The sequence below is a fragment of the Pipistrellus hanaki genome (assembly GCF_964339955.1).
Source record: "Pipistrellus hanaki genome assembly, chromosome: 4".
Taxonomy (NCBI): Eukaryota; Metazoa; Chordata; class Mammalia; order Chiroptera; family Vespertilionidae; genus Pipistrellus; species Pipistrellus hanaki.
This window is the reverse complement of record NC_140506.1, coordinates 82,659,586-82,672,970: the sequence shown is the minus strand read 5'-3', so window position 1 is coordinate 82,672,970 and position 13,385 is coordinate 82,659,586. Positions and strand designations below refer to the sequence as shown.

The following is a 13,385-nucleotide window of genomic DNA, read 5'->3' as shown; positions in this document are numbered from 1 at the left end:
TTGATGATTAGACATGGTAACAGATGTAAAGAATGTTGTCCTGCCCAGCCAGTATGACTCAGTGGTTGAGCATTGATCTATGAGCCAGGAGGTCACAGTTCGATTCCACGTCAGGGCACATGCCCAGGTTGCGGGCTCAATCCCCAGTGGGAGGCATGCAGGATGCTGCCAATCAGTGATTGTGTCTCATCATTGATGTTTCTATCTCTCCCTTTCCCTTCCTCTCTGAAATGAAAAAATATATATTAACAACAACAACAAAAAGAATGTTGTCTTGCACCATACCAGTTGCTCAGTGGTTAGAATGTCAGCCTGTGGACTGAAGGGTCTTGAGTTTGGTTCTGGTCAAGGGCACACACCTTGGTTATAGGCTCAATCCCTGGCTCCAATTGGGGCTTGAGTGGGAAGCAGCCAATTTCTCACATTGCTGTTTCTCTCCCTCTATTTTCCCCCCTCCCTTTCACTCTTCCCCTTGAAAAAAAATCAATGGAAATTATCCTCTGGTGAGGATTAGCAACACACACACAAAGGGATGTTGTCCTGCACAGAATCACACAGTTTTCCTCCTGCCCCACGGAAGCAGCTGCCAGGACTGCAGCTTAGAGCGGGGAAATAATCCAGATCACCTGGCTAGCAAGAGGTGGAGCTGGATTTGAAGGCAGATCTACTGAGGCCAGAGGCCAGCCTCTGGACCCCTCTGAACGCTGACATCTGACTGTGTGTCATGTCCAGGTGGATTATCACTCACTACAGTCCACTTTGGACATCCCAGCTCCAGGGATTAGGATAACAGCTCACTCTCCTGAGGATAGTGAAGGCATGGTGTTTTGTTTTTCTTCCACTTTTGCTTTTAAATCTAACTTTCATATAAACATCAGGTGCATATCTCTTAACTTTTTGGTTCAGTTCAGTTTTACTTTAGTATATACCTGTGTAACTACTACCCAGCAGGATCTTGGTGCCCTTTTATATTCTGTGTAAGAATCTTTGTCCACCCCAAGGTCATTAAGGTGTGTTTTCTTCTAGTAGCTTTGTGATTTTTACTTTCACATTATGGTCTATGATCCCCAGAGAAATGAGTACAGAAGCCGTGCTGCCTTACCCAGAATGGTTCCAACGGAAAGCAGCCTGACTCCCTATCCCAGCAGGATGGCTAAATAAATTGTGGCTAATTTGTAAGTGGAACACTGTGCAGCAGGGAACAAGGACAGGTGAATACTCTGCACAACATTATGAAGACACCTCACAGGCACAGTATAAAGCAAAAGAAACCAGACACAAAGGAGCACACTCTGTTTGAGTCCATTTAGATTTAGTTCAAAAACAGATGAAAGAAACCAGGGATGGAGCGCTCAGCAGAGCAGGCGAGGAGCACGAGTGCTGGCGGGAATGCTCTGGCGGATGTTCTTATTCCTTTAAGAAAGCATTTCCCAGAGGCCCTGTCTACACAGAGTTTGTCCTGGATTGGATTCATCAATGGACTAAGGTCTTGCTATTTCTCCCTGCTGACCTGTCCTTATGGGAGTGCTTCACAGGCATTACTGGGCAATTCTTCCCAGTGGAAAAGAAACCTCAAGATTCGAACTTCCTTTTAAAACAGAAAAGAGGGTGTGCCCCCATTCCTGATTAGAGATACTACCTATTTTCTTTCTCTTTTTTTTTCTTTTTTTAATATATTTTATTGATTTTGTATAGAGAGGAAGAGAGAGAGATAGAGAGTTAGAAACATCGATGAAAGAGAGTCATCGACCAGCTGCCTCTTGCACACCCCCTACTGGGGATATGCCCGCAACCAAGGTACATGCCCTTGACCGGAATCGAACCCGGGACCCTTCAGTCCCCAAGCCGATGCTCTATCCATTGAGCCAAACCGGTCTCGGCAAGATACTACCTATTTTCTTTTGCTGAGTCAAGAAGATTGACTTGAAATGGCTTTTTAATGCTTGTTTTAAAAGAGAACTTGATTTTGCAAGAGGAGGTCAACTCTTTATATTGCTCCAAGGAATTATCTCTGTGGCTCATTTGCAAATTTGGATGCTAAAAGCATTGCCATTGAGAGTGGAGCGGTGAGGTAATTCTGGGCCATCTTAATAGCAGTAGGTTAGGAGGGAGCTACGTAAGTGAGAAGCGTGACTAGAGACTGTCCTGAGGATAGGTGCTCTGCCCAGGAAAGGGGCAGTGGGGCCGCTGGGATCTTGCAGGGCATTGCTGGCTTCTGGAGCCCTGGTTACTGCAACAGTGTGCTGTCATAGAGAGCACAGACCTGGTTCAGTCCTTTATTCTCCAAGTGGACAATATGGGACAGGGAGGGGGTATTGGGCACACCAATCCATGGCTTGTAAAAGGAAGGGCTGACTAATGGTTTCTGAGCTCCTTTCTAACCAATGTCCTTCCATTCTGAGTTCTTGAATGGCTGCTGTCACCCACAACAGGAGCAACAACACAAGAGAAAGTGCAGAGGCCACAAGTGCTGCTTCTAGGACAGGACAGTTGGTCTGATCGGAACGTTTTATAGAATGTTTTAAAGAAAGGCAGGCAAATTGACACCACCCTGGCTGTAAAGCAATTTTAAGAATTTAAGAAATTAAAGGATTTTAAGGAAAATGGGCACTCTCCTGGGTGCCACAGAAAAGGTCGGAGCTGGAAGTAAGATGGCTATGACTGATGTAAGAGCCCTAGGGCCATGGATATTTGTGTAGGAAGGAGAGCCCTAGGTAAGACCTCCCCTTTTCAGGAGAGGAGGAGGTGCCCTATGGAAGGCCAATGGGGACCACCGAAGAGCAGGATGGGCTCAGGCATCCCCAGAGGGGAGCGCTGGCTCTTAACTGACTGCGCCATGAGAAATGTAGTGTGATTCATCGCATTGGAGATGCTGGCTTTTGTCACTGTTAGGGTTTTTTAAGTAATGTGTGTGCTGACATTCCCTGGTTGCAGATTGCCACAGTCATTTGTCATTGGAGATTTTATCCTCTGGGCTGTTCTTAGCTCATGTAATTTCTAAAAATGCACTGGTCCCTCTCCCGCTTCTGTTTGCCCTCACATGCACCCTGACCAGAGCCAGGGATTGGACCTGCTACCCAGGTGCGTGCCCTTGACCAGGAATCAAGCCCATGACCCGTCTGTCCATGGGCTGATGTCCTAACCACTGGGATACCGGCCAGAGCTACATGGTCGTTTTTTAAATTTTTTTATAATACATTTTTATTGATTCCAGAGAGGAAGGGAGAGGGAGAGAGAGAGAGAGAGAAGCATCAGTGATGAGCCGAAACTGGTTTGGCTCAGTGGATAGAGCGTCAGCCTGTGGACTGAAGGGTCCCGGGTTCAATTCCGATCAAGGGCAGGTACCTTGGTTGCGGGCACATCCCAAGTGGAGGGTGTGCAGGAGGCAGCTGATCGATGTTTCTCTCTCATCGATGTTTCTAACTTTCTATCCCTCTCCCTTCCTCTCTGTAAAAAATTAATAAAATATATTTTAAAAAAAAAAGAACATTCAAAAAAAAAAAAAAAGCAGCATTAGTGATGAGAGAATCATTGATCAGCTGCCTCCTGCATGTCTCCTACTGGGGATTGCACCCACAATGTGGGCATGTGCCCTTTGACTAAAATCAAACCCGGGACTTCAGTCTGCAGGCCGACGCTCTATCCACTGAGCCAAACCAGTGTTGGCATTTTTAATGGCTCTCCCACATTATTCACTTAGTTTGAATTTACTGAGACCTGTAAATCTTTGACCCTCAGGCTGCTGCTGGGCTCTCTCTCCCCCACCTTATACTCACGATGTTAGTTTTTTTAATTTTATGGCTGGTCCTGACATTGAACTTTGTGAATTTCATCACATTGGATTATACTCATCCTTCAGGCCAGATGAGGTCACTTGATATATGTCATCCAGTGTATTTGCTGTCTCGCTTAGCTTGGAGGCTTCTCATAAACTCAATAGGCCTCTGTTTCTCCATCTAATTCCACTGGAAGCTTCTATTCATTTGCAATTCTTTGGTTTAAGTCCTCCTTTCTCTGTCTTGTTCAAATATTGTGAGAGACCCTGTTAGTCGCCTAACCAAACTGCAAGTACATGATGTTAGCATGCGGGATGCTGGTGGTTTTCATGTGGGGGCAGAATTTATCATCACATTGGCATGCCTGTTTTTATGGTTAAATAGGTCTTAAGGTGTATATTGACATTTGCTGATTGCAAATTACATTAGCCATTTATCATCCAGACTTGACTCTCTGGCCTCTTCTTAACTCATATAATTTTTTAAATGCACTATCCCTCTCCCGCTTCTGTTTGCCCTCGCAGGGTCATTACTGTGTGTCCCTGGAGGGTGTTAGGCCTGCAGAAAGCTGATGAGACAGCCCTCACATTTTGTCCCCCCAGAGTGTTCTCTTGGGAGTTACAGCTTGATTAAAATAATGATATTTTGTGTCCCTGTTGTGTTTACCCATGTGAGCATGACCTTCCATCCGAGTGGGCTTATCTCTGCCCCTCCCTCCTTCCCCAAATTGGTTGGTGGTCTGCATGGTCCCAGGCGCAGCTGTGTTGCTTCTGTACCTGAGTGCCGTGCACGAAACCTCCGGAGGAGGTGCTGTTAGTCAGCTCCGTGTACAGGTGAGGACACCCATAGCCAGAGAGGCGGAATAGACTCTCCCAGTAACTTGTCGTTGCTGCAGCGTGCATGTGACAGAAATATGAGTAACGCATCGCTGAGATTAATTGGGGAAATGATATACAGTGTGTTGTTCCCATAACCTGCCTGATTCATCTTTCACATCCCCACATGTTCACTTAGTAATACTGAGTCCCTGCTCTGTGCCAGCACTGGGCAGCAGTGGCCCGGGAGACAGATGTGGCCCCTGCACAGATGTGGGTGAGCACTGCCCAATGTCATGGGTGGCACACTGCCCAATGCCCACCCTTTGCAAAGAACTTTTAAAAAAAAGTCTCCATGTTCTTCTTTTCTTCTCTTGCCAGGTCTACATCCGGATAAAAGATGATGAGTGGAATGTCTACCGGCGATACACGGAGTTCCGGAGTCTGCACCACAAGTTACAGAGCAAATTCCCGCAAGTGAGAGCCTACAACTTCCCACCCAAAAAGGCCATTGGAAACAAGGTACGGTCCCATGTGGAGCCAGGCGGCTGGGCACTGGTGCCCACATTGAGGCTGACTTTCTTTTCCTTCAGTTTATGATTTAAACATGTGATGTTGGGGTTCAGGGGCCTGGGGACCCAAAGGTGTGCGACCCACTGTGGGCTCTTGGCTTCATGCAGGGAGGAATTCAAATGGGAGCCAGCAGAGAGGGAAAGTGAGTGTTAGTGAAGCAGTGACACAGAGTGGCTGCTCCACAGGCAGAGCAGCCCCCCTAGCGGGTTTACTTCTTTTATTGGGGCTCACTGAATCTAGGGGTAGGGCATTCAGTAAAGGGGAGGAATATTCAGGATTTTTCTGGAAAGCAGGTGGAGATTTCTTGGAAGAGCCCATCAGCCATTTTGGGTCCTCACATGGGTTTTCCCTTCTGATTGTGGTGCGCAGGGTGTGTCGTTTAGGATGCTAACACATTACAGTGAGTGTATAGAGGCTAGGGGTCACTTCTAGGTGAAATTCGTCTCTGTGTTGGATTGAGCATAAGGTTTTAAGCCATAAACCCTTTGAGGGTTAGGCTTACTGTCTGCTTGATAATCCCTGGAAACCTTATTGGTTATAGCTGTTTCACCACATACCCTATCTCACATGCTCCTATAAACACACTACTCCAAAGCTGGCTAATATAAGAAGAAAAGACAAAAGAAAGTGGTCACCCATAATTTCACCACCTAAAGACAATCACATCCTCTTATGCCTCTAGGGACCGGGTTGGCAAACTTGTTTTCTAGACCAGAGAGTAAATATTTCTGGTTTTGCAAACCACACCATTTCAGCTGAAAATACTCAACTCTGCCCTTATAGTGTGAAAGCAGCCACAGTGTGGACATAACTGGGTGTGTCTGTGTGCCAATAAAACTTTATAAGAATGGGTGGCAGCTGGATTTGGCCTGTGGGTCATAGTTTGTCTACCCCTATTCTGGTCTAAGCAAATGTTTCCTAGTTCTTGTCCATCGGAGTTATATGTATTTGGACTTATGTGTGTGGTGTTATTTCCCAAGCAGAGCCTTCTCAAAAGAGCTTCTTTTATCATAGGCCACTGCCCTCGTGAGGCTTCACCATTTATAAGGGCATCATTTGTTTCTCACCCAGGTACCCTGGAGAAGGGAGGTGCTCGCCTCTTTAGGTTTGCAGTTTGATTAGTTTTCATTCATTCAGCAAGTGTTTATTGAGCACCGATCATGTGTCCCGGTGCAGGAGGCAAGAGCCCAGCACTTCAGAGGACAGGCCCGGGCTTAGCGTAAGGCCCTGTTGAATGTCCGTTCTGGTCCGCTGCTTAGAGTGACAGTTCCCCATCTTGGCTGCACTTTGGGTCACTTGGGGAGTTTTAAAAACTTCTGGGTGGCTCGGTTGGTTGGAGCATTGTCTCCTGCACAAGGGGTGGGGTGATGGGGCGGGGTCAATTCCTGGTGAGGATGTAAGCAGAAGGTCTCCAATCAATGTTTCTCTCTCACATTGATGTTTTTCTCTCTCTCTCCTTTCCACTCTTTAAATATCAATTTTTTAAAAAAAGATTTTTTTAAAGTACTGAGATTGGCTTATCCCCTAACCCCACTCTGATTTAATTCATCTGGAGGGAGGTCTAGGTCCCGAGGGGGTTAAAAGTTCTCTGTAATTCCAACATGCAGCCAAGCCTGGGAGTCAAGTAGGCCATGGAGATGCTTCAGCAATCACAGTGTATTCATTAGCTTGGCAGGATAGTTCACTCAGATGAGGTAAGGTCCTGACTTTTCTCAGGACCTGTGAGAAATTGGGCCCTGTGTAAGAGGGGTTCCTCCACTACCATGGTTCTCAAAGTAGGGACAGCATCACCTGGGAGCATGTTAGAAATACAGATTGTCAGGCTCCACCCAGACCTACAGAAATACGAGCTCTGAGCTGACATCTGGGTGGGGCTAGTGCTTGAGGGTGTGTGAGAACCATGAGCAGTCTTGTCCTGACCGAGCCCTTGGCAGATTCCACATGAGACCAATTTCCTACTTTCTCTCTTGAAGAAGTGGCTTGCTGGGACCGGTTTGGCTCAATTGATAGAGTGTTGGCTTGGGGACTGAAGGGTCCCGGGTTCGATTCTGGTCAAGGGCATGTACCTTGGTTGCGGGCATATCCCCAGTAGGGGATGTGCAAGAGGCAGCTAATCAATGACTCTCTCTCATCGCTGTTTCTAACTCTCTATCTCTCTCCCTTCCTCTCTGTACAAAATCAATAAAATATATTAAAAAAAAAAAAAAAAGAAGAAGTGGCTTGCTAGGATTTCCTCCCCCCACCCCCACTTTTTTTTTTTTGCGATTAAATTTTTTTTTTTTACTTACAATTGATGCTTAATATTATATTACTTTCATGTGTGTAGTATCGTGATTAGACATTTACCTTATAACTCTCTAACTGAACTCCTGATAAGTCTAGTACTCACCTGGCTTCATACATGCTTATTGAAACATTATTAACTATATCCCTACACTATACTTTTCATCTCTATGACTGTTTTGTAACTGCCAATTTGTACATCTTAACCTCATCCCACTATCCCCTTCTCATGCAAGCATCAGTCTGCTCTCTGTGTCAGTGAGTTTCTGTTTTGTGTGTCATTTATTTTAGTTACACCTTTAAGTGAAAGTATATAGTGTATGTCTGACTTATTTCACTTAGTGTAATACCCTCTAGGTCTATTCATGTTGTCACAAATGGCAAGGTTTCGTTCTTATTTATATCTGAATAGTAGAATTGTATATACATACCACATTTTCTTTATCCATTCCCCTCCTTTCAGTGCAGCTCTGTTTACAAATAAATGAGCCTGGGAATTGGAGGTACCATGGACACTTAGATCGCTTCCATATCTTGGATATTGTAAACAATGCTGCAAAGAATATAGGGGTGCATATATCTTTTTGAATTACTAGTCTTTTGGCCTTCTTCAGATAATCCCAGATGTGGGATTACTGGGTCATATGGTAGTTCTATTTCTAATTTTTTGAGGAATCTCCATATAGTTTTCTTTTTTAAAAAAAATAGTATTTATTAAATTGATTGAGGTGACCCTTGGTTAACATGAGCATATAGGTTTCATCTGTGCTTTTTCTGTGTTACAACTGCCATACTGTTTTCTATAGTGGCTGTAGCAGTTTACAATCCCAACAGTGCACGAGGGTTCCCTTTCTCTACATCTTCTCCAACATTGTTTATTGATTTATTGATGATAGCCATCAGACAGGTTTGAGGTGATATCTTATTATGGTTTTAATATGCATTTCTCTGGATTTCCTTTAAACTTTATCTTAGAAAACCAGAGTAAGGGTTTCCATAACCTACTCTCAATACTTGGAAGTTCCGTAGGGAAAGCCGTTACTGTCATGTTTACATATTCATAGATTGTGTTGTTTAAACTAGATTAGAAATCTAATCACATAAGGACCTGTTATATCTTAATTTAAAAAGTTATAGAGCAGTTTATCTCAAGCCCAAAATTAATGTGTCATTCCATTTTTTTCTGTTGAAGAAAAGTGGAGTTAAGCCCATAAAAAATGGAAGACTTAAAAATTCCACGCTTCTTCCAGCAAGGAGTACAATAATTCTTATGAAAAGAGGGGAGGGAATTATATGCTGATTTAATCTAATGACTCGTAGGCTCATACAAATCTTGGGACCCATCCAGAATGTCTTAAAATGCCATAAAACAAAACCCTGCCCAACCATCCTGTTATCATTATAAGACGTTCTCACTTGCAAAAAGCCTTGCCCCGAAGCAGCCCTCCCATGACCCTCCTTCAGGGCTGGCCTGTCTGCAGCTTGAGGGAAATAAGTCCCAGACTGCCCTGGGCCGCTCACATGGTGAAATGTCTGCATTGTGTGGTCACTTCCTGTGGCTGCTTTTATACGTGGCCACACAGTTATGGTCCAAAACAACACAGAACTATTATCTCAGAGTTCTGGCGGACAGAGGCACAAAATTGGTCTCGCGCGGCTCAAATCAATGTGTCGGCAGAGCTTCCTTCTGGAGGCCCCTACCTTCCTTAGCTGCGGGCCTCCTGTGTTGCCATAGCTGCAGTTACATGGTGGGCCTCTGCCTCGGCCTCTGCCAGCATGGTCACAGCCCCTTCTCGGACTCTGGCCCTCGTCCTCTTTTGAAGATCCTGTGGATTTACCCAGAGAATCATGGTTAACTCCTGTCTCAAGATCCTGAACTTCATCACACCTGCCAAGTCACTATTAATTAAACCCTCCGGTGGCTCCGTGGCAGTTAAATCCGTGACTCTACTGCAGTCTGCGAGGTGTCTCTGACTGCCCTCCACACCCTCCCACCTTCTCTCATGCCCCACTCCTCTCCCTCCACACCAGCCACACTGACCTCCTCACACTTCCATGCTGTTCCCTCTGCCAGGAATGGCTTTTCCCGTCTCTGTCTCTGCAGGGACAGCTCCTCCAGCTCCTGAGAGAGCGGCCTTCCCGACCCCTCCTCATTGCCGCCCTTCAGTTACTCTCTGGCCCACTCGTTTTTGCTTTTCTCCTAGCGCATCCCATGAATTGAGACGTTTATTGTGTGCTTGAGTGTTGTCTGCCTCTGCACTGGAATGGAAGTTCACGAAGCGGGGCCTGTCTGTGTCTGCTCACTGCCCTCTCCCCAGCTCCAGAACAGTCCCCGGACGCTCATGGCCTGAATGATCGAATAAATGAACAGAAATCAAGTGGAAAAGTTTCCCTTGTATTTCCGTCTTCCATTCACTGCGTTCTCAGCACAAGTTCAATAATATCTAAATTCCATAAGTGAGCAGAATAACTTCCAGGTGACTTGGGAGTTGTTCTCATTCCAGTGTTGAGTGAACACTTTTTACAGAATGGGCAGGCGGCCGCGAGCCTCTGGATACAGGAGAGAGGGCTCTCTAGCAGTCCCAGGAGTTGCCTGGCCGGCTGCCTGTCCAAATGGACATTGCCAGCATGGGCTTAGATAAAAGTCTCATTTTGGTTAAGCTACTAAATGTGTACTTATTGCCCCAGAGCAAATGAGGATAGAGAGACTGTCATTCCTTCTTAGTCTAATGATGTCGGTCTCCCAAAGTTCATCTGGCATTAAGGCAAGGAGATCACCACCCCGCCCCCAGGCCACGGAGAAGGCAGCTTGTTGGAGAAATTATGCATTAAACTCTCATTAAAAATCCATGCACTAGTGTGTGGTAGGAGCCGACGGACACTCACTGAGCCGCGGAGAGCGCCTTTGCTGCTCCCTGGGAATCACCGATTTAAATGCAGCCCTGGGGGAGGCCAGACCTCGGCAGTGGAGGGTGCGCACAGATGGAAGTGGGAACCAGTGGCATCTAGAAGAATGCTAAATGTCCAGCGTTCAGGGCCACGGTGCTGGGGATAGAGGTTACAGAGATGATTTGAAGTTCATGGTCTTGTAGGGAGAAAGGCGAAGGAATCAGTTCTCCTGGAGGGACCCCTGTGCTCTGGAGAAGAGGGAGAGGGAGGCACAGCTGCTTTCTGCAGGAGGGAAATGCTTACAGGGCCAGCCAGAGCCTGAGTTCTCTTCCAGGTGGGCCAGCAGGCTCAGGTCAGGGACACCATTTCCTTCTGTGCACCTGTTTCCTCCGTGCATCTTACATTAGTTTCCTATTGCTGCCAGCACAAATGACCAGAAGCCTAGTGGCCTTAAATGGCGTGTATTTGTCACCTTCTAGGTCAGTGGGTCAGAGTTCTGCTTGGGTCTCCCTGGGTAAAGCCAGGATGTCAGCAGGGCCGTGTGCCTCCTGGAGGCTCCGGGAGAGTCTGCTTCCTGGCCTTTCCCAGCTTCTGGTAGCTTCCTGCATTCCTTGGCTTGTGGCCCCTCCTCTGTTTTCATCGCTGCATCTTTCTGACCATTCTGTGGTCACAGCTTTCTCTGACCACACAGCAAAATCATATCCCACACATTTAAGAAATATGAGTAGATTGGGTCACCCTTATACCCCAGAACGATTTCTTCAACTTAAGGCCCTTAACTCAGTCCCCTCTGCCATGTGAGGTAACGTGCACAGGGCCTGGGGGGCAGCATGTGACTGTCTTCAGGGAAGAAGTTATTCTGCTGACCTCATGTCTCTCTTTCCTTATCTCACTTGTCGAAGGCCCTCTTGCTTGGCCCTGTCCAGGCTGATGTGTAGGCCTAGGCAGATGGTCTGCGGAGCGCCAGCACCTTTCACACACGGAGGCCTCCACAGAGCACCCTGGGGAATGGGTGAGAAGATTACGTAGCCATTGCCCAGCTGATGGACATTTCTGTTGCCTCCATGAGGCAGTTCTGTAACCTCACGGTGTGGAAGTCTCATGGAACCAGGCCCTCAGATTGCCTCTCCTTCTATTGAACCATCCACCCCTCACACCACCTACTCTCTCAGGGGCCAAGTTCAGAGCTAGGAGTTGCAGCCTCCCCCCCACTCCTCCACCCAGTCCCACCAATCTGCAGGCCCATAAAGTTCCCCGGTAAACCTAAGCATTCGTTCATTTTGCATTTATTCATTAACAGGATTTTGTCAAGTAGGAGAGTAAAAAGTAAAAAGCAGAAAAGGAAAGAAAGGAAGGTTCCTATTGCTTTACTCGCTCTGTGGCCTTGAGCAAGTTACTTGATCTCTGTGTGCCTCAGTTTCCCCTTCTATATACCAGGGATGGACTGGTAATGAGATGGAGCATGTCCTTAAAGGATGCTGGGACACTGAACCCGGGCAGTGGACAAGCCTGACATGGGTGGTCCATCGGAACCCTCCCACCCTACATTTCTGTGTGCAGAATCATGTGCCCAGCCTGTCAGACACACCGGAGGCTCCGTATTCATTTCTCAACAGTCTTGTCAAGACCCATATAAAATGTCTCAGAGCAAACCTAGTTCAGAGGCTGTGAGCATCCTGCCCAAGATCCCGTAGCTTGTGTGAGGAACTGAGTAAGACCGGTGCTAATCCATCTGGGCGTCTGCCCCTTGGTTGAGAAGCCCCTTAGTCCATACCCAAGTCTGGGAGCTGGTAACGCAGTAGGTCACATGTGACTACACGTTTCTATATGGGATTCTGCCAGAAACACCCTCATATGGAAGAAGACCCAGAAGACAGTGCCAGACCCCTGCTCCCCTACTTGGAACAGAAACACGGGGAGCTCAGACACCATCCCCTGAAGATGAAAGCTTTCCAGAGAGGAAGTTGGGAGAGAACCGAGCTCTAACTGAAGGATGCCAGAAACCCAAGCTCGTTCCTCATCTGACTCTCTGCCAACCACTGTGTAAATGGTACTTAATGTATTAAACAAGGAGGAGAGAGAAATCGGGCTCATTATACATCGCACATTTGTGTTTCTCTTTAATATGGTAAAAGCCTGTAAGATATTTGCCAGGAGAGCAGTTGCTAGAGTCATCTTGCTAGAAAAATCATCTCGGGAGAGACAGTGACGCACCTCGAGCCTGGAATGTGTGTTCATGCATCTGTGTGTATCTGTATTTAACGCGTGGGGCCTTCTTGTGAGGACTTTTTATAATATCAAGTTAATATCCAATTAAAAAATCAGCCATTTTATAAACAACCTGGGGCCACACCTGGAACTGTCTATGCTGCTCTGCTCCCCCCCTGAGTGTTTCTGTGTGGAGCACAGGGAGGCCTCTTGGTCTCTGGTCATAGACCTTCATGTGACACCTCTTCCAGGCAGCCTTCCCTCAACACAGAGTGGTAGCTGTCCTTCCTCCCAGTTCCCTTCTCGTATTCTCTTGGCTGCTTTTGATACACAGTTTTCTCTCTCCCATTTCCCCGTCAGTTAGAGAGCAGGACCAGGCCTGTGGAGTCTTTGTCTTTTCAGCATCTCAGGCAGTGCCCAGAGCACAGTAGGTGGCGAGGAAAATGTGTTTGATGAACAAATGAACTCAAGCTACATAGACATTGCTGTGTGGCATCAGGGTACCAATCCCACCCTCCCCAGTACCCTTCATTACCTCAACTTGTTCGATAATTGTTCATGGGAAGATGCTTAGGCCTTACCTACACAGTGGATACCGACAACACTGCGAACATTTGCAGGAGGTTCTGCAAAGGCTTTGCATTAGCCATGCCCGGTGACAGTGATGAGTTCTTGGACACAGCTGGGTTCTGGCTTTCCCGATTTCACCAACCAGAACTGGCCCGCTCCCCTTGTTTCCCGCATCTCAGGCTGAGCAGGAGGCCTCCCGTGAAGCCGTGTTGAACCCATTGGCTGGAAATTGACATGAATTATAAAACACTTGACTCTCTGCTGGGCATGA

General features: G+C 46.8%; 1 protein-coding gene across 3 annotated transcripts in view; it reads left to right on the top strand.

The window, feature by feature from the left end:
* The window catches only part of SNX29 (sorting nexin 29), a gene marked incomplete at its 3' end in the record, with an annotated part of 419,909 nt that overhangs the window by 346,414 nt on the left and 60,110 nt on the right, over positions 1-13,385 (top strand). For all 3 annotated transcript variants that reach the window (XM_084881120.1, XM_084881121.1, XM_084881122.1), the window contains one exon: positions 4,973-5,113. In XM_084881120.1, the coding sequence (XP_084737246.1) occupies positions 4,973-5,113 (141 nt within the window). The remainder of the gene's footprint in view (positions 1-4,972; positions 5,114-13,385) is intronic.